This window comes from Amblyomma maculatum, chromosome 2 (genome assembly GCF_055883805.1).
Source record: "Amblyomma maculatum isolate TAMU_Amacu chromosome 2, ASM5588380v1, whole genome shotgun sequence".
Classification (NCBI taxonomy): Eukaryota; Metazoa; Arthropoda; class Arachnida; order Ixodida; family Ixodidae; genus Amblyomma; species Amblyomma maculatum.
Genome location: NC_139345.1, coordinates 115,167,654 through 115,192,210, shown reverse-complemented (window position 1 = coordinate 115,192,210; position 24,557 = coordinate 115,167,654). Strand labels below are relative to the sequence as shown.

The following is a 24,557-nucleotide window of genomic DNA, read 5'->3' as shown; positions in this document are numbered from 1 at the left end:
GCAATGAGCCTCGTCTGCTAGCTTATCCTGATTAGTGCGAAATAACCCCTGACACAATCGGCTGGTGTGCATCGGCACCTCAAGAAGCTGCCACAATTTTTTTTTTCAGTTGCAAATCATGAGGATAACATCTGTAACCAAGAACACATAATTGCAATAAACAACCTAGCACGCCCCAATAAATATTTGCACTACATTCGGAAAGAATAATTGTTGGGGATATTAAATATCTGCATATTGATTATATTCATAAGAGACCTCCTCGAGACAGTACCCGAAAATGGAACTGCGACAAGTGTAGTACTTGGAACGTTGCAAGTTTGCGCCAATCAAAGCCACAAGTACACAGCAGACATAACAAGCGCTCTCAGAACTGACATAAAATTTGATTCGATTGGTTACTTCCGACGCAGCAGAACAGCCAAGCAAACTACACTGGTTTGAGCAACATGATTCCACCTCCACGCTCGTTCCCTCTCCCGATTTCCCCTTGCTTCAGCTCGGCGCCACTGCACCAGGCACTCCTCAGTCGCGTGGTACTGTTGAAGAATTGGCCGAGTAAGCATCTGTCTAACCAGAGAAATTGTAATTACAACGTCAGTAGTTAAGCGAGTAGCAAAGCGCATGTTGGCGTTCCTTAACTTTGCCTGACGTGGCATAGTGGCGTGCCAGATGGTGTGCCAGAACCTGCGCCGTGGTGCAAAGCTGCTTAGTGGCTTCCGCTTCCTCCGTTTGGAAGTGGCTTTCGCAGTTATAAACTGTGCATCTTTGTTCAATTTCTCAGTGTACCGCAGATGACCAGAGGCTGCTATCTTGCCTTGGCCTTAAAGCTGAGCTCAACTGATTCAGTGATTTTCTGTCCCTTAATTGGTAGACCTCTTGAACTAGAGAAGACAATAGCCACTACATAGGTGTTAACACTGACTTCATGCCTGACTGAATTTTTGCTCTACTGTAGTCTGTATCACTACGGCACTCGGTATGAGAATGACTGCTCAAAGTCGTCCAACTATGGGAGCCCCCTGCACACCATTTCGCAGGTGTCGACAATTTTGTTGTAGTCGCATACTGCATTTTAACCTCAATCAATCACGCGCCTAATTGATGTGGTAGCGTGTACTACTCAAGATCGAGGGACGAGAAGTTCGACTACACCACTTGACCTCCAACTTTTGTTCCTTTAGGCAACGTCAATGCGTTTAACTTCACGACTGCATCTCGACCCCTCTCGACCAATCATGATTGTTCAATAATGCCTACGCCAGACATTCTTAACGATGGGCCCTTCAACGTTATCGCGTTGAAGCGCGTCTGCTCTCTTCCAGGCTTGTCCCGGGCTCTGCGACTCATAGAGACCCCTTAGCACTATCACATCATTCTCTTACGTTGAGCCTAATGATGCGCCGACATTTTAAACCGAATTGACGCTAAGGGTGGACGCGACCATGGTTCAGTAAGGAACGGATCTATTCTCCTTTCCAGTCTACACTTTGATCATCCTTACCTGGTGTTGCGTGAAGCTGCTACCCACAGTGAGGACGACGGGAGCACCGGCGCCGTGAGGTAGGGTCGCCAGCAGGAGACTCCCGACTTGCGGCGGCTGCTCCAGTGTGTAGACCACCGCATCGGCGGCCGACGGCTTGGGCCACGAGGCGTACGTGAGGTGCGCAGCACTCACAACGCCTTCCAGGACGCCCTCGAGAGTGAGCTGCTCGTTGTGTACCGCTTGCACACTCTCGAATGACAGCCGGAACTCGTACGGTCCAGCCCGGGCGTTGGCGCACGAGATCCAGAACTGGAAGCTGTCAGAGGCCGCAGTAGCGGCCTGGTCGTCGGGTGTTCCCGCCGCAGTTGTTGCCTTGCCCGGTTCTGGCTTTACGTACTCGTCCTTGGACTTGTCTACGTATCGGACCTTGCCGCGCTGGATGTGGCGCTGGCTGAAGTGTCCCACGGGAGACCATCGTCCGGTGCTCTTGAGTCGCTCCAGAGTGCCGCGACGAGGCGGTCTTGTCACCTGCGGAACAGAGCGGTGATCACGAAACGAAGGCACGAAGAGTCCAGATGGGAACACAAGTAAACCAGGTTGAATTCGTCTGCGATCAAAGAAAGCTGTAGGAAAACGATTTCGTACTATGCTGTATAGAACGTTATTTCATTGGCGTGACACATTTAAGACTCCGAAGGTGCGGGAACAGATGATGCAGAGTACTCAAGGAGGAGTCCAGCAACGTACAACGGGTGTTACTACCAGCTAAGAGGTTAACTTGATATCGATGCATCTCAGTATCCTTGCTATCCGGCCTCTATTGGTACCTAACGCTATTCATTCAATGAGCAAGATTTTTAGGCACTACGTAGCCAGTCCTGGGGACGGCTGATAGACAGGCCGATCCTCAAGCCGAAGCGAGCAAGAAAACCTCTCGTCCATACCTCGTAGCGTATCTCAAGGTTTTGGTCGGGGGCGTTGGTGGCGGCCGACAGGTTGGCGGTACTGATAGCGGCCCATCCTCCGCGGGCTACCATGAGTCCCGTGTTGTTGACCAGTGCCAGCGTCAGTTCGAAGGTGACCACGCGCAGTACGACAGTCTGCGTGTCCGAGCCAGAGGGCCCGCCTCCGTCCGACACCCCCAGTGCTACGTGCGACTCCGCCTCGCGACCCCGGTGCACGAAGCTCACTAGGCGCCGGTCGATGTCCTCCTGCGAATAATGAAAGAAGCTCCTTTCCTGGATCTGTTTCAGGATAAACTAGGCGACAAGCCCAGGGAAGCCTGCACAAGTTCGGGTAGCAGCTTGAGCGATGCTGCAAATCTCAGTACGATATCTTGTTTGGCGCTCGTCTATGACGGAACATCCACCTCTAAACAAAACTTTGGGGGGAAAACCGGGAAAACAGAGATAGTGACAGTTGCACCGAAGCGACAGCTACTGAGGAGTATACAAGAAACGTTTGCAGCTTCACGGACTGCACGGTTTTTAAGAGACAGTTCGTATGGAATAATAATAAAATAAAACAGCGGTCTTTGTTCTTGAAATGCTGTGAAGATAGGAATGATCGAGGTTTATGTATTGTTATGGTCCAGAATACGAAGCGGGCAGTGGTGCAGTGCCAAGCTCTCCTGCTAGGCCCGCATTCATTAGTAATGACGTCTCCATTCACCATGTGATTCTGTCTCTGTCGGCTTGCCATGAAGCATAAATATAATCGTTTTCACAGCAAAATTTCCGGTAGCGTCATCGTATGACAATTTGCACAACCTAATTTATTTCAGCTGATTGACGAGATGGCGCGAGGTAAAGCTGCTGGTCTTCCTATTAGTTTTCCTCCTCCCGCCTACGATCTACAAAACAATGGACATTTCTTCGGATAGACTAAACGGGCAAAACGCCGTGCGTCATTTCAGTATAGTGCCCCTTATAGAGGCGATTCCACTCTACTGAGCATCTCTAGAGAGCTCTGACAACTCTTATCGCTCCTGTTTTCATGTTCTGGTTAAAGGCTGCCTTTGCATAGCTTAGTGGAACCCCTCATTTGGCCGTGAATAGCAGGACGGGTTAGGATTTCAGGATGTATTAAGGAGGTCTCGGCTTGCCCTGAACAGGTTAGAGAAGTTACTCTATTAGATCTTGAAAGTGCTCTTCAACCGAGTTGCGATGAGACAGATTGCATTTGTTTTTTAATTTTGCTTCCACAGTACTATTATATCAATAGTGCGACCATTTTTTGAAGAAGAATTCAGTAGACTTTGTAGCTCACGTTTTCCATTCAATTAGCAAAGTCAGTATGAGCGTTGTAATTTAAACATGAATTAATGGCTTGCACATGTTTGCTGGGCACAAGTCAGACGTCCGCACAAAAATAAATTTTGTTTTGCCACTGTACTTCTTGCCACTCAGCTATAGGGACCGGGCGCCCGTTGTATGGCGCCACCGTCGCCTCGGTGGAACAGCGCCGCCCGCGGCGGAGTGCCGAAACAGCGGAATGCCGAGGCAACTGAGCAGCGCAGTCGTTTCCGTTCTGCGAGGCGTTTTTGAGCCTGTCCCTACCCGTCGTTTTGCGGTGTGGCTTTGAGAGCTTTGAGCTGCTTTGAGTAATCGCAAGGAGTATTTTTTGGCTGGGAAATCTCGAAAAAGAAAAGGGCCGTTCTCGGCAGGGCGTGCGTTTTTTTTTAAACCGCCCGGCGCATGGTATTTCTGTTATATACCCGAAAATGCCGCGGGCGTGATTTCACCATGCGCTAAGAACACCTTCGTTAGGCACTTGTTAAGGCAACTTCGAAGACGGAAATTGCGCCTGCACTGCGCGTCCATCTTATATTAGGTCTAGTCGAAACCTGCCTGAAGATTAAATACCGCCGAGCCGTGTAGCCGTGGCGCCGTAGTAGTGGTAGTTGTAATGGTCAGCGTTCATGTAAAATGAAAAAGATGCTGCACCTGTCTTTTTTGGTAATAGCTAGGCTCAAACGATTCAGAGTAGAATAATAGCAAATGACATTCCAGCTTCAACCTTGCAACGAGAGCTGTAAAAGGAGAAAAATAAACAAGCAAGACAAAAGTAGGATCTTATTAATGGTTGGAATAGCAAACATATACTTCCAGGACTTCCTGCACAATTATGCTACAATAGCTCATTGAACACGGCCTTGAGACTATCAAACTTAATCATAATATAAGCCAAATGAGTAATACCACCTCAGCATCATGTTCTCTCAGCGCAGGAAGTTCAATGCGATTGACCGCACGTGCCTTGAACATCTGAAGGCAATAGTCCAATACTGTCAAACTGTTAAATACAATCGAAACAAAACACACAGTGTGATGTGTTGTAAGATAAGCCACCGTCAATTAAGAGAGCGTTCTATTGTTAAATAAATCCCTCTGATGGCTCGTTCGCTAAGGTGGTCTACTTTCTCAGCGTACCACGAACTTGCGGGGCCGATACCTAGCTGACCTCGATACCTGATGAGTGTGAGGGGACACGACCATGTATGTAGTTTTCTATTTGCACCTAAAGGAATCCGGATAACTGAAAGCCATTCCTTTTACAATTTTGTCACTGCAGCTTGCCGGACTGCTGCTAAATCTGTTTACATTGGCCATAGAAGCAATTTCTGAGAGAGGTCTTGTCATACTACGCCACAATCAGGAAAATCTCACGTTCACTAAAACACCGATGAGAAACACATGCATTTAGGCGGGCCAGGAAATGGACGCTGCTGAGAAAATACGTAAAGCCGTGTCAGGTGCAACGTGAAGGCGAAAAAAAACTGCTACACGGCCTTCGAAATTAAAAAAAAAATGCTATGTTTATGCTGGTTTCCAAAAATTAAATTGTATTTTTTTTCTTGTTTGACTTTTATATGAAGCCGATGGCAGATTTTATGACCATGTGGTATTGATTGAGTTGTGAAATGAGTGATTTTATTAGGCGAAATGGACAAGCCACAAACAAATGTTAACAAGTTCGAAGAGTATCAACGCAGAACTCTCAGCGCATTTTCATTCGTTGAAAAACGAAAAGAGGAAAAATGACTAGATCATGGTAATAGGAATTGTTCATGTCTCCTATCTGCTCTTTCTGTTAAGAGAAAAAAGTAAATTATCTTTGACTATGTCAGCGAAAGTATCTGCACAAACAATGTCTCTGCCCATCACTGAAGTCGTAACGCAGCCCGAACGACGATGGTGGAGCTGCCTTTTCGTTTTCCGTGCTGGGGTTTTCTTGTACACAGGCGGAGAAATGCTAACGTTGCAACTTACGCTGTTGGGTTACTTCGATTTCCAATTGTCAATAAAGTGACTACAGATGAAGGAGTGCGGCTTCGACTCCGAGACTCTCGTGCCGTCACTCCTGGGGAACAGAAGGCACAGTGCATCCGGTAGCAAGCGGAATTTTAAAAATTCGGTACTTTCCATGACCACACAGTAACCAGATACGTAGATTCGTGCCTTTGCCTTTCAAATAATCATGCTTAGGTCACCCGCCACTCATGCTTCTGTGGAAACCCGTAGAAATGAATCGACTTAAAAACGTCCGACGAGTCTGCGTGGCTGCCAGCGGAGTCAACAACGCACCACGTTTCGCCTGCCTTGTTTGGCCAGACTTCATTTCACTGGACATATTCACACAACCAGCCCAACCTTCTGTTCTCTTGAGGATATATTCACGCACAACGTCATCTAAGCCTTACGATTTACAATTTCCACACAAACCAACGACAACCAGTATACGCTCCAATGCGCTGGCAATGTGCCGGCCGAGGCCAGCGCATTCCGGCGATTGAGCGATGCGCCGAGAGGCGGCGCCACCCATTCAGCTGTTGAACTTGTTTGCTCACCTCCTGACTGTAAAAGAGACAGAAACTTCTTTTTTTTCTACGATGATGAGATAAGTATGCTAGGAGTAGACTATTAATTGAGAGGAAACAAAGATCGCCAAATGTACTATGGGTAACGGCTGCTTGCACAGCTCTGAATCTCGGCTAAGCTTGTAGAGAGCATGCACTCTTAATTTCACTGCATCGAGTGCACTATATTCGCATATTTTAACTTTTTAGTCTAATCTTCTGCCTCTTGGACTACAGAGGTCCAGTCAACTGTGTACGCTCTTGTATGCCCGCATGTGCACCTCCGCAAATGCCAGTACATCCTTTCACTGCGCCTATATGTATTGGTGCACCTGAACGGACCTCAGATGTCGTAGAACGGGCCTAATGTCTCTTGTATACAGCCAGCGCTAGGACACGTGGGCTTCAGTGAGAGCCCACTCCACCAGTGAAGGTCAGAGCCCACCAGAATGTTATAGGGACACCCATGTGCTCACCTGCTTAGTTGATATATCTTCGAAGAATACACATGCCTCTAGGAATTCGATTAACTTGTCAACGACAAGCTGGGCAAGGCGACTTACCTTTTTCCATGGAGGAGGTAACTGCGGCGCAGCTCGGATTAGGCTGCCTTATTTTTGTTTCCTCGCTGCTAAGATCTCGGGTAGAACATTTTAGCTATTACTGCGCAGAGTACGACGAGTGAGCATAGCGCGATAAAGTAAAATAATGCCACAAGGATTAGCGGATTAAAGCGGTTCACTGACAGAGCACAAACAAGTGAAAGCGTTCAATTAACTCAAAACAGGGCCCAAAAGAAGGATAAGGAATGCGCATAAATTTAACTCCGTTAGTCAAGGAGAAAAAAGTGCTGCTGTTTTTCGTGGCTTTGATGGCACGCACTGTGGCAAATGAGAGGCAGGCGTTGAAGAATTCGAAGGATTTATTTTGCTGTATCCTGTGCCCCCAAGGAACTGAACAACTCGGCGACGATAGCTGCGATCAGTGCTCGTCTGACATCGAAGATCAAAATGACTGCCGCTCACGTGTGTACTCAGGGCTTCTCAGATAAAGTAGTTAACGTTTCACGGTACCAACATGCACGTTTTGAACAGATGTTCCTGTTTTGTTTCTCATTGGAGGTATACGCATAGCTGTTACTGCGGGGCATTTTCTGAATAACATCTGTAAGAATGTATGCACTGGAAACTATTAATAAATGTTTCTTGATTGATTAAAGATTAGAAGGTTGGTAAGGTGTCGGGCAGGTGATTTTGAGCATGAACACGTAATTACGAAGCATCGTGGTAATGTCGTGATTGCCAATATGGCAGAATTCTGTGGCATTGCCATTCCAGGCTGATAGTAAATGTTAATGCATCGTTGCGTTTGCAGCAAATAGTAAAAAAGCAAACACAACATCATATTTTTGGACCCTAGAAAAAGAATAAGCACACATTTATAAAATGTTGTGGTAGCGGAGGACGGAAGAGCAGCACAAATATTTTTCTGGTAATTTTGAGGGTAATCTTTATAATATATGCTTAAGTATTCTTGCTGCTGGTCATATTTTTTTCACAGGTTTCACTATTGTCGCGATCGCCTGGTTTTGGTGAGTAGTAATGAACACCAACTTAGTAACTACTGACTAATTAAGCCTTCCCCAGTTAAACTAAACTAATTAAACAACAACTCATTAGCTCTCAACTAACTCGGTAATGCTTATTTATCTCTTACCCATAGATGTATTGCCTATTTATTTCAACTAATCAAACATTAGCAGAGTTACCGCTAGGTTTTTCGCAATGGTCAATAAATTTAATTAATTATCACCTAATAACTAATCCTTGTTCTGTTACTGCATCTGCTATATAATTCTTGTGGCGCTGATATATATAAAATGATCAGGTTACGCACTGGTTTACGTATTTGCGACGGGAGTAGCCAAATAAAGCCTACGCATTAAAATATTAGATCAATATCTTACGGAAGCTTCGCGTTCCCCCTGACTAAATTGAACAAAAGGAGCCGGGCTTAGAAGCCAGTGATCCTAAGATGATCGAAAATCAACAAGGATCGTGCGCCTGCGTGCATATAAGTGTTCAGTCGGGCATAAGTGCAATCCTTGAAGAAAATATACAACCAGCTATGCTTCTAGACCAGCGTGACAAGTCTTCCATCGTCAGAGTTCCAAATATCTCCCAGGTGAGAGCAACTCTGTTTATTATGCGATAGCAATACTGCGCTAGGTTTGGAGCCGTCGCGTATCCCCGGGCGGACGCCGTGTTTGACCTTGAACAGCAACTACTTCAGCCGAGCTCCGCCAGATGGCGGCACCGTCGGCGCGCCGCGCGCTGCAGCGGCGCCGAACTGATGGTTCGCCGCTGCTTCGGCCTCGCCGTGTTTGCTTTGCTACGCAGGCTGCTAAAGAGAGGTTTCAGCGACAAGCTGCGGCAAGGAAGCGACAACGTGCACAAGAGACAGTGGAAGAACGTGAAGAAGTGATAGCTAGAGGTTAATGAGTGGTACCAATCGAAAGAGGGTGACGTAGTGATGTGTCTGTAAAATTAATTAGGCCAATAAGTTAATTAGGTATTAATTAGAGGCAAAACACGCAAAATCGTGTTCGCAGCAGTTGTAATTGAGAACTGGTAGAGGTTAATGAGTGGTGTCAATCGATAGAGGGTGACGTAACGTTGTGTCCGAAAAAATAATTACTCCAATAAGTTAATTAGGTAAAAAAGTAGAAGTAAAGGCGAAAATGGTCTCATTAGCCAGTGGCTTGGTATCGCGTTTGAATGTATCAAATATTAATTAAATTAGTCAATTAAGATGACGTCAAGGATTTGACTTTACGCCACCTGAAGTCGAACCAAAAAAGGAAATAGGAAGGGATTGGCGCGCAATTTGAAAGCATCAAAGACTAAAGTAGTTAATTAATGCAGTCAATGAGGGTGACGTCATGGATGTGACGTCACGTAACCGGAAGTAGAGCCGAAAAAGGCATAGGAAGGGATTGGCGCGCAATTTGCAAGTACCAAAGACTAAAATGGGTAAACAAGAAGTGAATTAATGTGACGTCAAGTATGTGACGTCGCACAACCGGAAGTAGAGCCGAAAAAGGGCATAGGAAGGGATCGGCGCATAATTTGAAAGCACCAAAGGCTAAAATGGGTAAACAAAAGTCAGTTAAGCAACCAACAGCAGCATCCGTGCTTTCGCATTACTCCAATGAAGATTCTGCAGTGCTCTTTAATTTTTTACGAGGGTAATTACTTCCGGGGATGTCGGAGAGTGTCACTACATGACTCGCGACAGTACCTATTGGGTTGCATATTTTTGACGAATGGCGTGCAGTAATGGGCACCGGCACACTCCCTACCTGTGTGAAGGTCCTGAGTGGCTCCCCTGGCCTCTCTGCATGCTCCATGAAGCCGTCTTTGTCTCCGTCACCGAGGCTCAGAACCGTGTAGACCAGTTGCGACGGCTGCGTGTCCTCGTCGTCCGCGTGCAGCAAGTCGGGAGAGAGGACTTTGCGTGTGCCTTTCGCCAACCGCAGCTGCTTGCCCGGAGACACCTGCGCACAGAAGTCACAAAGGTGCCTTACGGTGTAAGCACCGAATACGCTTTGTTCACGATTTTTGATTCCTTCTAAACTCGGTTGCGGATTGATTCTGGACTCTTGTCCGTTAGACACAGCCGCGCTCAAAGCGTTGTCAACACCATATCTATGAAAAATCATGCGAATAATGATGTATACACAACAGCACGTTTGAGAATGCTTATGGCACTGCCTGTAGTTCACTATTCCACTCTGAATAAGTCCAACAGCGTGGATAACACAAGGGGCCACTACAATGCTTCTTCTAGTTGCGGAGGCTGCGAGAATGGGACAACGTATAGGACGAAAATGCAGAACAATGTCATAGTTCACTAAAAAAGCCTAAATAGCTTAATTTGTTAAATGTTCACTTTTCTACAACACCGTCCATGACATCCCCATAACCCACTCCAACACCAATGTCTACTCTGCTTTGGCGTTTATGGTCAATGATTGCCCGTGTCCATAGTAAACGTTTTCCATCAACACGACTCGCTAGAGCATAAGGCCTCGCGTGCCTATGACAGCCAACTCCCACAGCGGCTAGCCCAACACGATGTTTATTAAGACCTAGTAGCTTAGCCCTTCTCCGCAGTCTTAGATGCGAAAACTTTCTCGAGCCGCCGCTGTTCATCACTACAGTTACCTTCAAAGTGAACCAACATACACACATAACACACACACACACACACACACACACACACACACACACACACACACACACACACACACACACACACACACACACACACACACACACACACACACACACACACACACACACACACACACACACACACACACACACACACACACACACACACACACACACACACACACACACACACATACATACATACATACATACATACATACATACATACATACATACATACATACATACATACATACATACATACATACATACATACACACACATACATACATACACCACAGCTAACTGCGAGTTTTGAAAGCTAGCGAATTTGAAAATGGGGGCAGTGTGTTGGACATTTTCAATCAATCAACGCCCTTTTATCACATATGAATATTAGACACGTCGCCGCAAATTAACACACTCCGATCGCCGACATCGTTACAAAAACCATGACTCGAGACCACTGTACGTAGGTTCCTTGAGGCGTAGAATCAGGCAGAGCAGTGCATTTCGCATTCCAGCTTTAAAATTTCATGGCTGCACTATATATAAAAAAAAAACATTACAAAAATTGCTCCTGTCGGGGGCCTTGTGCATACTGCCGGCGCAGCGCTTGAGGATTTTAACCCAGTTCCATCGCGTTCGGCTGATTTCCAGGTACAGCGATCGACTTGAAGCGCTCGGCATATATTACGCGATAGCTTTAAGCGTCCCGTGTCGCAGAAAAACCGATGTCGGTGTTTCAGTTGTAACGCGAAAATCAGAAGAAAGTAAAGAAACAATAAAAGTTTTACGGAAACCTGCAGAGTCGACACGGTTCCTTCGCAGTGCGAGGCGAGCACGCAACCACTCCGCCACAGAACCGGATTGATTCTCTCCGAATAAAGGGGGACCTATAATGTATGCATTGCCTTCTGACTGTCAGCGAATGTTTAGGTGCGTCGTTAGAAATAAGCAAATTACGGAAGTAGAAGTTAAGCGACTAGCGGAGAACATTTCCGCTTTACTTACCTGGGATGCGGAGCTCATTAGAAAATTCCTTCGATCGTACGACGCTGCCGCAACAGATGCCGCTAGAGGCCGCCTGATTCAAAGTCTTAAAAATCCATCCATCGTATTCAAAGCATTGAGGTTTAAATGCTATCGCGTTGAACTCTTTTTAAAGGTTAAGATAAAGTGTCCTCAAATTTTATTTAAGAGTCGGGATACACCGCTCTGCATCTCGACGCGGCACCAAGATGCGGCGGTGTTCGGCATGTTGGCGCATCGGTGACGTTAGCTTGGAGCGTTTGATTAAACGTAGACCAGCGCTACAGTTACGTTTATATCGGCTCTCTGTCAGTCAGAGACGATTTTCCGGTGAACACACTCAAGGCGCTCCGCAATCATGACAGCAGAGACACGGAAATTTATATACGGAAAATTTTCCTATACATTTCCACAGCTTTAATTTTTCTTATTTCTTTGGCCGTTTCTAAAACTAAGGCGCCGGCGGTGCCGTTCACATACATTCCGGCGTAAGAATTCATCTCCCACTACGAACCCAAGACCTCCTACCCCGCACCTCTCCCAAATACCGATGTCTTGCGTATACGATGCGAGGGCGCAAACTCCTAGTCCTCCGCTGCAGCGGCTAGTGGTTACAGTTTGAGCTGTGCTTAGCTGTTTCCTCAGTTTACGCCATTGGCGTTTGCATCCGCAAGCCAACCGCCGACCACCGGGGTTGAACTGAGCCTACGGCTACACTCCGGAAAAATGACCCTTTTACATGAAAGCTTACGTCTCCCGCACCTTCTGAAAAGAAACTGCGGCGTTGATACGACGACGGCGGCCAAGGAAAGAGTCCGCGAAGTGTGCCGGCAACGCGATTGAACCGAAGACTGCAAAAGAAGCCTGGGTACGCTGGTGAGCGCACGGAAACGTTTCACGTTCGTGTTCGTTTAACGTTCGAATGCCCCACCAGGCATTCGACTGCGAAACGCCATTACAGGACTGCCGCTACAGATCTCTAGGCCCTAATTCTAATCCGGTAATGCCAATCAGTCTTCGCTGATTATTACGTCAAGTCTGTAAGCTTAACAGTACCATAACATTTCTATCGCTATTAAACTGCCTGTGTTGAAGCCCTGGTTCGTAAAGACATCCACCTACCCCCTTCTAATATTGTGGAAGCACCAGCTATAGAAGGCCAACAAATGCCAAGGCGCCAAGAATGTCGTACAAAAAATGGGAAACGGCCACAAAAGCATACACTTTCCAGCTTATTAGAGTGAACATGCCATCGGAGAACAGAAAAGTTCCAGAGCTTTACCTTCTGGCATACCGTGCCAACGCTGAAAAGTCCTTTTTTTTTTTTTTTTTTTTTTTGGCGCACATGAGAGGAAGACGTCGTCTTCGTTTTACGCGGTTGTCTCCGTTAGTCAAAACATTTTCAAACCTTCACACTTGAAAACCGAAATGCCCTAACTGATCGTGAACAGTGCACTTGAAAGCATGAGTACTTTCCATACTGAGTTTTCCTGAGCTAGCTAATAGCCTGGTCAAGGGGGTGGTACATTCAAATTAACCGCGCTCGTTGGGCGGAAAAATAAACGTATTACAGCAAAATTGATCGTCCGTTAATCTAGACAGTCACGGGAATCCTGCATCATTGCAAATTAAGCTCGAAACCTTCGCGCTCCTTTTACAACGTTTCAGCTCGTTCCAGGGTTTGTTAAGGCTGCTGCCATATTTCTTCCCGCGGGATCTCATCAGCTGCGTTTTGTGCGATTGCTGCCCTAATCGTCCCGAGCACGCATACATCCACCTCCCGAAGAATGCGATTCGTTCGGGCTGTGTAACACAATACACGGTACGGATATGTAACAAATACCGTAACAGTACCCCTCATTTCCTCCCATTATGAATCTGGCGCTATTCCCCTCACGAGCCTTCCCGGAAAGGGACAGCACAATCAGAATAGCCACATCGCTCGCTTCGCCCGAGCGGATTAATGATTTCGTTCGTCAATGGGGCATGAAACAAGCTGCTTTTTTTTTTTTATTTTCCGGTCTGCTGCCGCTATATCCACTCCAAAAGAACGATATGGTAGTGCGAGAGTGAAGGTGGGGAAGGAGGAAAGGGAAAGAGAAGGAGAGGAAGAAAGTGGGACATGCCGAATAATTCTGACTGTGCTCGGCTCGTTCCCACGAGAACTGCCGAAGACTATTTCGTTGCGCAACAGTAGGCAAGCGCCATCCTTTCTCCCCCAACTCTCCTTGCCTTTCCTTTACTGTCTCTGTCCAGAAAGGATGAGGGAATAGTAAAGGGTGGATGGGAGGAGTATGCACTAAGAAGTAGATAGGGAGACTGCACCGAATCATTCCGAACTGCTCTTGGTTCGTTTTCACGAAACTGCCGTGGCCTGCGCAATAGCAGGGTAGCGGCCCCCCGTCTCCCCTCTCCCACTTAACTTTAGCTCTTCTTTCTAGCCCGCAAAACAGCCGTTCGAAAACGCCGCCATGCGAGGAACATTACTCCCGAGCCGACGGCGGCGCGCTTACCTTTATTAGCTCGCAGTAGAAGTGAAGCGTTGAATTGTGGGCAATTCTATTCGGCAGATTCGAGAAGGTATGAAGAAAATAGAGAGACAGGGAGAGGAAAAAGGGAAGAAAAGAGGAAATGAAGGAAATGAAAGTTCTTCGGGCGCTGCATTACATTATGCTGCTTAGTACTTATCCCATTAAGTGGCGCCCTATAAACGCGTACGTGGGAGCGTGAAGGAGCGATCAGGGCAATGCCGCTCACTTTACGAGCACCGATTTAGACCCCCCCCCCCCCCCCCCCCCCCCGCCTTGGAATGCCTATAAAGAAGGCGCCAGTCGCACCGTAACGTCCTAAGTGCTCCATGTGCGTATGCCTTAGCACGCAAGACATGCGATGTGAGAGGCGAAGTGAATTCTTTTCTTCACTAGTGTGCCAGTAACAACGCCCTTGAACTCTGATTCATGGCGTGAAGTGCTGCAGGTTAAGAACCATGAACAGAGCGAATCCTTTTGTCTAAAGGAGCGAGTTGGCAGGGCACTGATGAGACAGCCATAGGACAAGATGTACGCAGGGGAGAACGCATTTATTAATAGAAAAAAGAAAAGTAGCCAGCCATTTATGTGACTGAGATCAAAAGACACACTGAAAACGAGAATAGAGAACAATTAAAGAGCTGAGAGGAGTATAAAAAATAAATACAAGTCAACGAGCACAGGCCTGGGCAGTTTGAAACATGTAGCAACATTGGCGGAATGGCGATTATTGCGGCCGTGGCTGCGCGGATGAAAGGAGCTTGCGTTAACGCTTCCGAGGCTTTGATATACTTAATTGTGTTGTCTAGCTTGCTGCTTTCCTCACGCGCTCAGTTTAGGATTTGCGCGAAATAGAGTATTGGTTTAGGCCTTACTGCAGTGCTTTAAAAATTGTTTCGTCATTAAAATACTGATACCTGCGGAAGCGAATTTGCTAGAGAAAATCTTCAAATTATGTCAATAAGACATTAATTAATAAACACTATTTACTAACTAGCTAACCAGTACATTTCGATCAATATCGCTATGGCAGAAAGTATGTTCCTTAAACTTTTTCGAACAAATTTAAAGTACCTTTTTCTTACAAAACTCTGAAAGCGCTCGCTGCAACAATGGCATAATAGATACAGGCCAGCGTTGAAACTGGTCATATCCCAGATCATCGAGACCAGTAGGCCAACGTATAGGCTAGCCTACTAAAATAAAACAGACGTAATGAACAATTGAGTTTGTCTTGCGCTTAGTCCGCCAGATTAACTACGGTGACTGCCCACTCAGGTAGAACCAGGATCAGTGCACAGGCAACATTAAAAAAGCCAACAAATCAAAAGCTAACCGGCGTGCAGTCATAAGCCAGCCCCACACGTACCTTTCCCGGAACCAGTATACCATAAACATTCCGGAGATAACACCAGCTATTACTGACGGCACCAGTGTAAAATGGCTCCACGTTTTACTTATATTGCTTATTAGGGCACTTTTCAAGCATTTGGTGCTATACTGTTAAAATAATAGTAATAGTGTGTCTATCGTAAGCGACTACTCAATGGCGTCAGCGCTCCGTAGCCACATGGCCACCTTCCGATCGATCAGAATGGCATCGCGACTTTCACATGCTGATCGATTAAAATATACGCTAGTTTGATCTTACGTAATCCCTATCTGCAATCTCCAGGTCTCAGAAAGAGCGCCCTTAAAAAGGAAGAGGTGCGCAGCTCGCTCTTTTCAATCAAAACCATCTTCGTCATATAGGTGCTTTCTGATTGAGGCTCTTGAACACGCATTAACTACTCTTATGTGGGCACAAATCACTTCCCGTCAGCGCCGGCGTGATGGCGTGGCAGCGTGTGCTCCGCCGAAGCACCGCTCGTGCAAAGAAGAACGAGCGAGCTCCGTTATAGCTCCACGCTCGAATCCCTGAAAACGCGAACGTGCGCATGCGCGGGAAGAAGCGTAACGAGCCCTGTTGCGTGACGAACCTCATTTCCGGGAGAGCTTCCAAGTGAATCGTCTTCCTTGTTTCCTTTTCAATGAACTCGCGAAATTAAGTGCACGTGAGATGCGGCCTTTGCTCGAAAGGACACTTCTGGGTTGTAGCTCTTCACGGAGAGGGCGCGTTTTATATTGTTTTCGCTCTGCGTCCAAATATAACAATGAGGCGGATTCTATTGTGTCTTACCAGCCGCGGCGACAATGGCCATGCGCACAAACCTCATATGCAAGAAACCGCGAAGCTTGCGTGCAGCGCTGACAAAAAGAAGTGGGTAAAAAAAAAAAAAAAAAAAAAAAGAAAAGAAAAGGAAGCAATGTAGACAGTTCAGCCATGCATGCAAAATAAGGCGAGATCACCGGGCCAATGAAATGAAAATACGTGCCTCGCCTTCGATGTCTCAGCCAGCGCCGTCATGGTGTGTGCACCGCAGAATCAAGGTTCACGCTGGCTCTAGTGTTCGAATTGGTTTAGGTTTTATAGAGTTTAATGTCATAAAGTGACTATGGCTATGGTTCTCCGAAAATTTCGATGACCTTGGGTTCTTTAATGTGCACTGACATCGCGCAGAACACACGTGACTTGCTTTTCGCCTCCTTCGAAAACAGCCACCGTGGCCGGGAACTCATCCCGTGTCATCGAATTTAGTAGTCGAGCGCCCTAACCACTGAGCAATCGCGGCAGAGTAGTTCGAATTGAGCTGCTCAGTTGGATGGCTAAAACCTAATACAACAAGAAGTGGAACACAACTTGGGTCTAACAATGAAGTCGTGAGATACACAGCAGTTTATTCGCTATGAAGATTGTTTCGTAATATCAGTGTACAATAGTGTGCCGGGTTTAGCGTCCCAAACCTGTTGCTGTAGCCCGAGAGACATCTTTTTAGAGGGCTCCGTAATAATTCCGAGGACTCTGAGGACTCCGGAATGCCTTTAGTTAAGGTGACCTCGTATGCTTTTGGATTTCGCTTTTGATAACCAAAGGTATTATAACTATTGAAACGTGACTGCGTTAGATCCTGTTCCTCAGATAATCTATTGTCGGCGTAGTGAGCGAAAAATCCCGGGCATGGCTCTGGCGGGTGGCAGTTGGTGCCTGGCATGCCGGGAACTCATTGGACGTAAGTTTGCTAGACGTCAGGTGACCAGATGACGTCCGAGCTCTGCAATAATACCAGTTGCGAAACTTGACCGATTGATTCCCATAGGGCCCATGTATATATATAAAAAAATACGGCGGTTTTCATTGGTCAAAATCTGGGTGTATACGAATAGTGGCGGCGCCATGAAAGGAAACTGGGTCTAAATTGCAAACTTTCAGATTGTCTATAAATGCACGACCATCTTGAGAAATAAAATGAATTGAAGACTTTCAGTAGGAAAAACATTTAGTAGGAAGTGTGAAAAAAAAAAAAAAGATAACAGCTATATTGTTAATTAAGACGGAAAAGAATAGAGAGAAATGTAATTTCCGAGCCAAAGAAATGATGGCAACAGCAAAAAGCTTTTATTGACCGGTTCCAGATGACGTGACAATTTATAAGTACCCGGAAAATGCATATACAAACTAGTCACTTTTAGAAGCGGAGTTTCGTAAATGGCAAAAAGCTCTGGATGACGTGCCTGATTTGGCAGGAGCTGCCAACTAAGACCTCTTCTTTAAGGCGGCGGGAGGTGACATCTGAATCAGCCTTGCAGAGCTCTCATTCTGAGCAAGACACGCTACCCTTGGGTCACGCAGACAAGTTAATAAGACCTTGTTAAGCGGGACCTTGCATTTATATCGGGTGGCCTTTCCCATACGACTGTATAAGATAAAGAGGATGTGCGAAACATTAGATGAAGAAATTAACGGATTACACTTTGGGCGAGTAGCAAAGTTCACGTATACGCGAACAAGGCTCCTCAAAGAGAGTTGCCAAGCGGGAGCCATTACCTCTACCGGGTCTTTGGGACGTTAAACCCCACAAAACAACGAACAAACAACCTCTAGCGGGTCATACCCTTAAAAGTGGAGCTTAATAAGTGTGCGCGCAAAATTTTCCACTGCTTCCTTATACCATGTGTCCGAGCTAAAGTTAACCAAGTGAAGAGGGGTTTATTGGGGGTTATTCGGAGGACTGGAGACGGCGACCGGTGACAAAAGACGATCGTAAAGCGAAGCACAATCTCGTCCGAACAAGACAGTACGAGCTCTCAGTACGCGTGCCAGCTGATCGGCGTCTTCATTATCGTTAGTGTCTGCGCTGTATCATCTTCTTCCTTACCCAAGCTTAAAAAAAAAAAAAAAAAAAAAAAAAACCAAGCATCCTCGATTTTTGAAGCCAGTTACTGGCAACCGTGTTACAACCCTGTGACGTAGTTTGCAGTATTTTTCGTTCCGGAAAGTAAAATGATTTATTATATGTTAATAAGTCAACATTTTAATACTTAACCTATCAAAGTTTAAATTCAGAAAATGTAGGCCGTATTAAAAAACAGTTGGCTGAAGTGTTTCAGTAAGGTTTCATTTCAGTTCAGTTCAGTCGTTCAGTCGTGCCCGACTCTTCGTGACCTTATGGACCATGTCACGCCACGCTTTCCGGTCTCTCACTATCTTCCTAACATCACATAACTTCATCTGCAGCGCCTCGAGGATGCCATCTAACCATCGCGTTCGCTGCCTACCCCTTCTCCGGTGACCCTCAACCTTTCCCACATCAAATCTTTCTCCAGCGACTCCTCTCTTCACATCAGATGACCAAAGTAGCTGAACTTTAACTTTAGAATTTGACCCTCCAATGAGCAGTCAGGGTTTATGGTCGACAATATCGACTGATTTGATCTTCTGGCAGTCCAAGGAACTTTCGCCAGCACCACAATTCAAACGCGTCAATTCTTCGGCGGTCAGCCTTCTTCCCAGTCCAACTCTCGCATCCATACATCACAACTGGAAAGACCATAGCACGAGTTATACGGATCTTGGTTGGCAGTGTAATGTCTCTGCTCTTTACTAGGCGGTCAAGGCTAACCAAGGCTCTCTTTCCCAGAAGCTTTCAGAAGAAGGTTTCATTTACGCAGGTTCATTTACCGGCTTTAAAAGAAAAATACCACGTGACAGCTGAGAGCGCATATTTCGCGTCCAGTGCACCAGAACAAAACGCGTCGGGAACGAAGCAGTAAAGAAAAGCGCGTTTTTGTCCGAGGCATGTCTTGGGAAGCTAAAGAAGCACCGCTGTCACGTGGAAGATTTTGGTAGTGTGCGAGCTATCTTGCCAGCGCAACGTAATTGCCAAAGATAACAATAAACTTATTGGCAGCCAACATCCCTATAAGGACACTGAGTAGCGTGCTGAACCACTATCTTCTTTTGCTTATAACGAGCAACTCATTCTGAAGCCATGTCACTGAGGTATCGCAGGCGCACTTTTAGCCAAAGCCGCGAACCGAACGAGGCTTCCACTTTTACTTTTTAGGTCGGCAAAGAAAATGCTTCTTTACACAAATTTGGCCTAGGTCCAAACTTATCATTTAGTGTTTTTGAAAGGTAATTCTGCGGCTTCTAATTGGCACTTTGATCTATAAGTCAATATATAAGAAAAATCCGCTGATCAGTCCCCCCTAATTAACGCTGGACAACGATACAATACTGTAGATTACGCCAGGCGACCCCCAGCAGTTCTCGGTTGGCTTCATTGGGCTGTAACATCGCGTATTTTTCAAATACTGTTAGCTGAATACTGATATAGGAGAATTCTGAACAAAGCCTATAAGCAAGAGACGCGGGTGCAATCCGGATTGCGGCGACCACTTTTAAATGGAGGCGAAATGCATGACATTTATTGCACGTCAAACTACCCCAGGGGATCGGAGTCGGGAGTTCTTCACTACGGAGTCTTTACGAGCTGATGTTATTTTGGGACGTTAACTTAACTTAACTTAACTTAACGTAACGTAACGTAACGTAACGTAACGTAACGTAACTCAACATAACGTAACATAACATAACATAACATAACATAACATAACATAACATAACATAACATAACATAACATGCAACAGCCTCGCCGTGGTGGTGCAGTGGTCAGGGCCCTCGACTACTGTGCTCAAGGATGCGGGATCGAATCCCGCAGAGCCGCCCCGCGTCCGGCATAGCGCAGTCTCTCATAGCCTGAGCCGCTTTGGGACGTAAAACCCCCCAAACCACAAACCATAACATAAAATTACATAACATAACGTAATATAAAACCAACATTAGCAAAACAAAATAAAATATCACTGCGCAACAATGCGGTTTGGTCTCGTCGCAACATGAGATAGAGAGCGATGCAAGATAGACGGGGGAAATGCAGGCACCATAACGTTGCAAACAACAGTAAACACCCTCGAAATAACAGTGTCGTTTGTTCTGGTGCACCCTCAGAATAAATCAGGGTATAGAATTCGCTCTAGCAAACATACTTCTACATGAATTGTGCTTCGTCACGACAGTCACAGCCTTGCAAAGGAATGAAAAGCTTGCTGTAATATGTATCAGTCTAGAAAGGCACAATGGGGGCTATTGTACGTACTGGTGAATTTAACGTGTTACCACTATAATCAAAAGCTCTGCGTTTTATCCTGCTGAATTATTAGTGGTAGCAAGTTAAATCCATCAGTATGAATCAGGTATTTAGTCGGCAGAATTGGCATCACGTCAAAGAAAGTTTAGTCTGCTGCTCCTCAACTTGTATCCACTTGTTGGGCTCTTTTGACTAGTCTCAATGGGTCTTACGTATGAAGTTAGCCAACAATTACGGAAACCAAAGAAAGTATAGGAATTGCTTATTTTTCTTATTCCTAACTGTTCCTGGTGTTGAACAAAAGATAATTAGTATTTGAAGAATTTATGCGAAAACATATCTGGTCATAAATTAGAAGAAGAAACAACCGCATTTTGCCAGTGGGTTATGAATCCGTGAGATCCGTAAGACGAGTGTGGGGCTCTACCAACTGAGCTATGGCGGTGTTTGTCCGCCTTCTATTTGCAGGGGGGTTTTTGTTGTGTGTGATCCAACCTTGACAAAAAGGAAATTTTTCGTCTACAAAACCCAATTATAACTGTACCTGCGCAATTGTGCCGCCAAGCTATGCATTCTTGTTTCGACTTCTTTTTGTGAAAAAAAAAAAAAATACCAGTACCGCTAAATGGAAGGGCACTAGGTGCGTTTCGCTCTCATTAAAACAAGCTACAACTAGGCAGCCAATTAAAACTTTACGTAAGGTTAGCAAAGCAACGTGGATTCATTTACAAATGTTGCACCGACTGAGATCAATTTGTGAAGATGACCTGGGCAGTATAAGGGTTTGGCTTACCGGGTCTAACGTCCCAATTTTAAGCGACTTGAGAGGCTATGAGAGACGCCGCAGTGGAGGGCTCCAAAAATATCGATCACCTGGGGTTTTTCAACTTGCAATGTGCACATGCTTGGACGCAGTCGTCAAGCGCTCTAACCACTGCGCCACCGCAGCATGTGGACAATAGAATATCAGCAGCTCTGAAGGAAGTTGAAGTGCATTGCCGGTAAGCTCGAAAAGGTTAAAAGCTCCGGCACTCAAAAGAAAATTATTAGAACGAAGCTAACTGTATGTTTCAGTGCCAGAATTTTTTTATGTGGGTAGAATGCCCACGTAGGTAACTGTTTTATTCATGCGATTCTTGAATAAAGATATCCTTGTTTTTAAATTCAACCTGCCTATCATTACCACATTTATTAATGTGTAAAAAACATTGAAATACGTTCGATGTAATCAAGAAGTTTTTAAGCTTTAGGAGATATCATCTCTCAACAACGCATTTTCTGAAAGAAGAGTAAAGTAGCAATCTTGCGCACACATTTATTGCAAGTGCCTTGCCGCCTTCGTTCGACGGTCGCCGGCCACAAAGAAAGCTGTGGCTTACTGGACCATATTTATTGTGCTCTGTTTACTAAGACAACAAAAATGAAGGCGAGTTTACGCATGACAACGTTTTCTTCGATATAATGTCCAGCTTAATAGTAAGACTCTGGATAATTGTTGGATTTAAATAGCCTAACAGCTATGTCCCAACATAATCGATCTTGACTCACTGTATTTTTGTAGAGGTGGTGCGACGGAGTGGCTGCACCATGTCCAGATCTTTAAAAAAAAATCACTGCGGCTTAACATCTTTAGCTTAGTATAACATGCGAACGAACTAGTTTGGTTTAGTCTATTTTGATATATGGTTGATGTAAAGGACGTTGTCGCTTTCTACCCATTCGCTACTGTTCGCGCCTCTTGGCGCGGCTTTGCTCAGCCTCCGAGAACTGTCATGATGGACCAGGCTCGTTATTCATTTCAAAGGAGACTCAACTGAGCCGGCTCATCCCGATAATCTACACGGTTAAACCACGTGACACACACGTAACTGCTAACACCACATACCCGTTAGATATAAGTAAATCCAAAGGCAAGTAAATTTAAAGCATGTGACGTCAGAAAACCGCAGAACAATCAATGGCCGACCGTGCCATCCGCCAGCCACCACCTGCTAGATGCACGATAGTTAGCACCGCGATGTATGCATCCAAACTTAACAGGACCGATAAAAAGCCCCGCGTTATTCACGCCTAACGAACGTACCTGCGTGGCCCAGGGTCTGCATGTTTAACTGGTCTGGAAGGCTGGATTCCGATCTCACCATCCCACCTCCATGGCGAGGCGAGAGTTGGCAACGCTTTCCAATTAATTCGGTTATCCCATGTGGTCTCATGGCCAGTAAGACTTTGTGAATTAGCGCTTTCACACTAAGCACTTTTTATGCGTTACAAACTGCTGAACGTCACACAAATAATTTTCGTCGCGTTCAAGACCCTCTTGTGCCTTCAGACAGGGCGTGTTACAAGGCCATGGCGCCACCTCCTGCTTCCATTATAGCGGGATGTCACAGTTATATCATCGCTGAAGAAGTTGGGGCCTCACTATCCAAAAATAGTCCATGCGAGGTGGGACACGCTTTTCCTGCCGGCGACGCTAACAACCTGGAGAAAGGGGAAGGGTGACAAGGCTCCCAAACACGAAAGAGCACGCACCTTGACCCTGGGCGCGTCGTTGACCGGAGACACGAGTACGTGCAGCACGAACCGCTTTCGTTCCTTGAGCGCCACCGGAAGGTCGAACGTGCGTGACTTGAACTCCAGCTCGAAGACGGCCGAGTCGCGGTGGTTCTCGGTACCGTCGTGAGTGTAGCGGACCTTGTGGGTCGACAGATCGGCCAACGTGAAGACGTTGTCGGGTGTGCCACGGTGCCACACCTCGATCTCGAGAGCGCCGTGCTTGGGTGCATCCATAACATGAAACAGCACACCGGTGTCGCTCACACCTAGGTCACGGTAGTCGATCAGTAGCCGGATGTGTTCGGTGGTCACCAGGTCGCTGCCGCCTTCAGCGACGCGAAGCGGAGACAGCGCCAAGAGCTGATCCAGAGTCGTCGCGTACACCTTATACGGGCCGGTGAAGTTAGTTCTAACACAGTCAACGCGCTCTCCGCCACCTCCACTATCGGAGACGGCGGAGGAGGCGTCGCAGAGGCACTTGAAACCGTCGGTGCCTTCCTGAACGCAGCGGGCTCCCGGCTGGCACGGATCCTGGAGGCATGGAAACTCCCAGACACAGTCGGGTTTGAGACCCCTCGTGACGACGGCGTCCGGAAGACCAACCGGCGCGTCGTTGACGCGTGCGTGTCGTAGGCAGCCGCGAAGCGATGTCTCCGACTGCAGGCCATGCTGCAAAACAGCACGTGACTGCGCAGACACGTCCAGACCACCGAGGTACAGCGGGCCGGACAAGTCGAAGAACTGGTTACGGCCAAGGCCCGTTCGAAGGGACTCGACGCTGCCGTCGACGCTGAGCTCAACGTGGGATGAGCCGAACTGAAGGCCGAGTTTGTGCCAGCGGCCGTCAGTGACGGATGCTTCACTGCGGAGTGTCACCACCTGCGTCAGGAGCGTCAACGTGTGGACATGCCGAGAATTGTAGAAGAAAAAGAAAGGGTTAAATGTCAGCTAAATAACTTAGATCTTTTATTCCGTTACTTTACGGCGGCATATCCCCCGAATTTGGTCATTATGAGCCACGCATGTGGCCTGTGGACGTCTGTCCAATGCGGTAGTTTAGTGCCGTGTTCCCGAAGGCATTTTCATTACGCCATTAAAGCCTCGACTTATGAGCAGCTTCGCGAAATGATTCATATATACTACGAGTAGCCGCGGAGCGCATAGCATGATGGTTGAAAGGAATCCATCAGTCTAACTTGTTCTGGTATGCTTGTTATTTGAGACCATCGAACCTACGCCATAAAATATATCTGCTTGCGCGAATTCGTTAGCTATCTCTTATCTTCGAACTTTATATACCGTATCTACGAGTATCTCTACCAAAACCGCAC

The 24,557-nt window shown here is 46.4% G+C and overlaps 1 protein-coding gene across 1 annotated transcript in view; it reads right to left on the bottom strand.

The window, feature by feature from the left end:
* The window catches only part of LOC146199618 (chondroitin sulfate proteoglycan 4-like), a 184,479-nt gene that overhangs the window by 33,495 nt on the left and 126,427 nt on the right, over nucleotides 1-24,557 (bottom strand). Inside the window, exons 4-7 of the mRNA XM_084595140.1 lie at nucleotides 23,203-24,105; nucleotides 9,706-9,900; nucleotides 2,431-2,697; nucleotides 1,505-2,014 (exon numbers count right to left, since the gene is read on the bottom strand). Of these exons, the coding sequence (XP_084451266.1) occupies nucleotides 1,505-2,014; nucleotides 2,431-2,697; nucleotides 9,706-9,900; nucleotides 23,203-24,105 (1,875 nt within the window). The remainder of the gene's footprint in view (nucleotides 1-1,504; nucleotides 2,015-2,430; nucleotides 2,698-9,705; nucleotides 9,901-23,202; nucleotides 24,106-24,557) is intronic.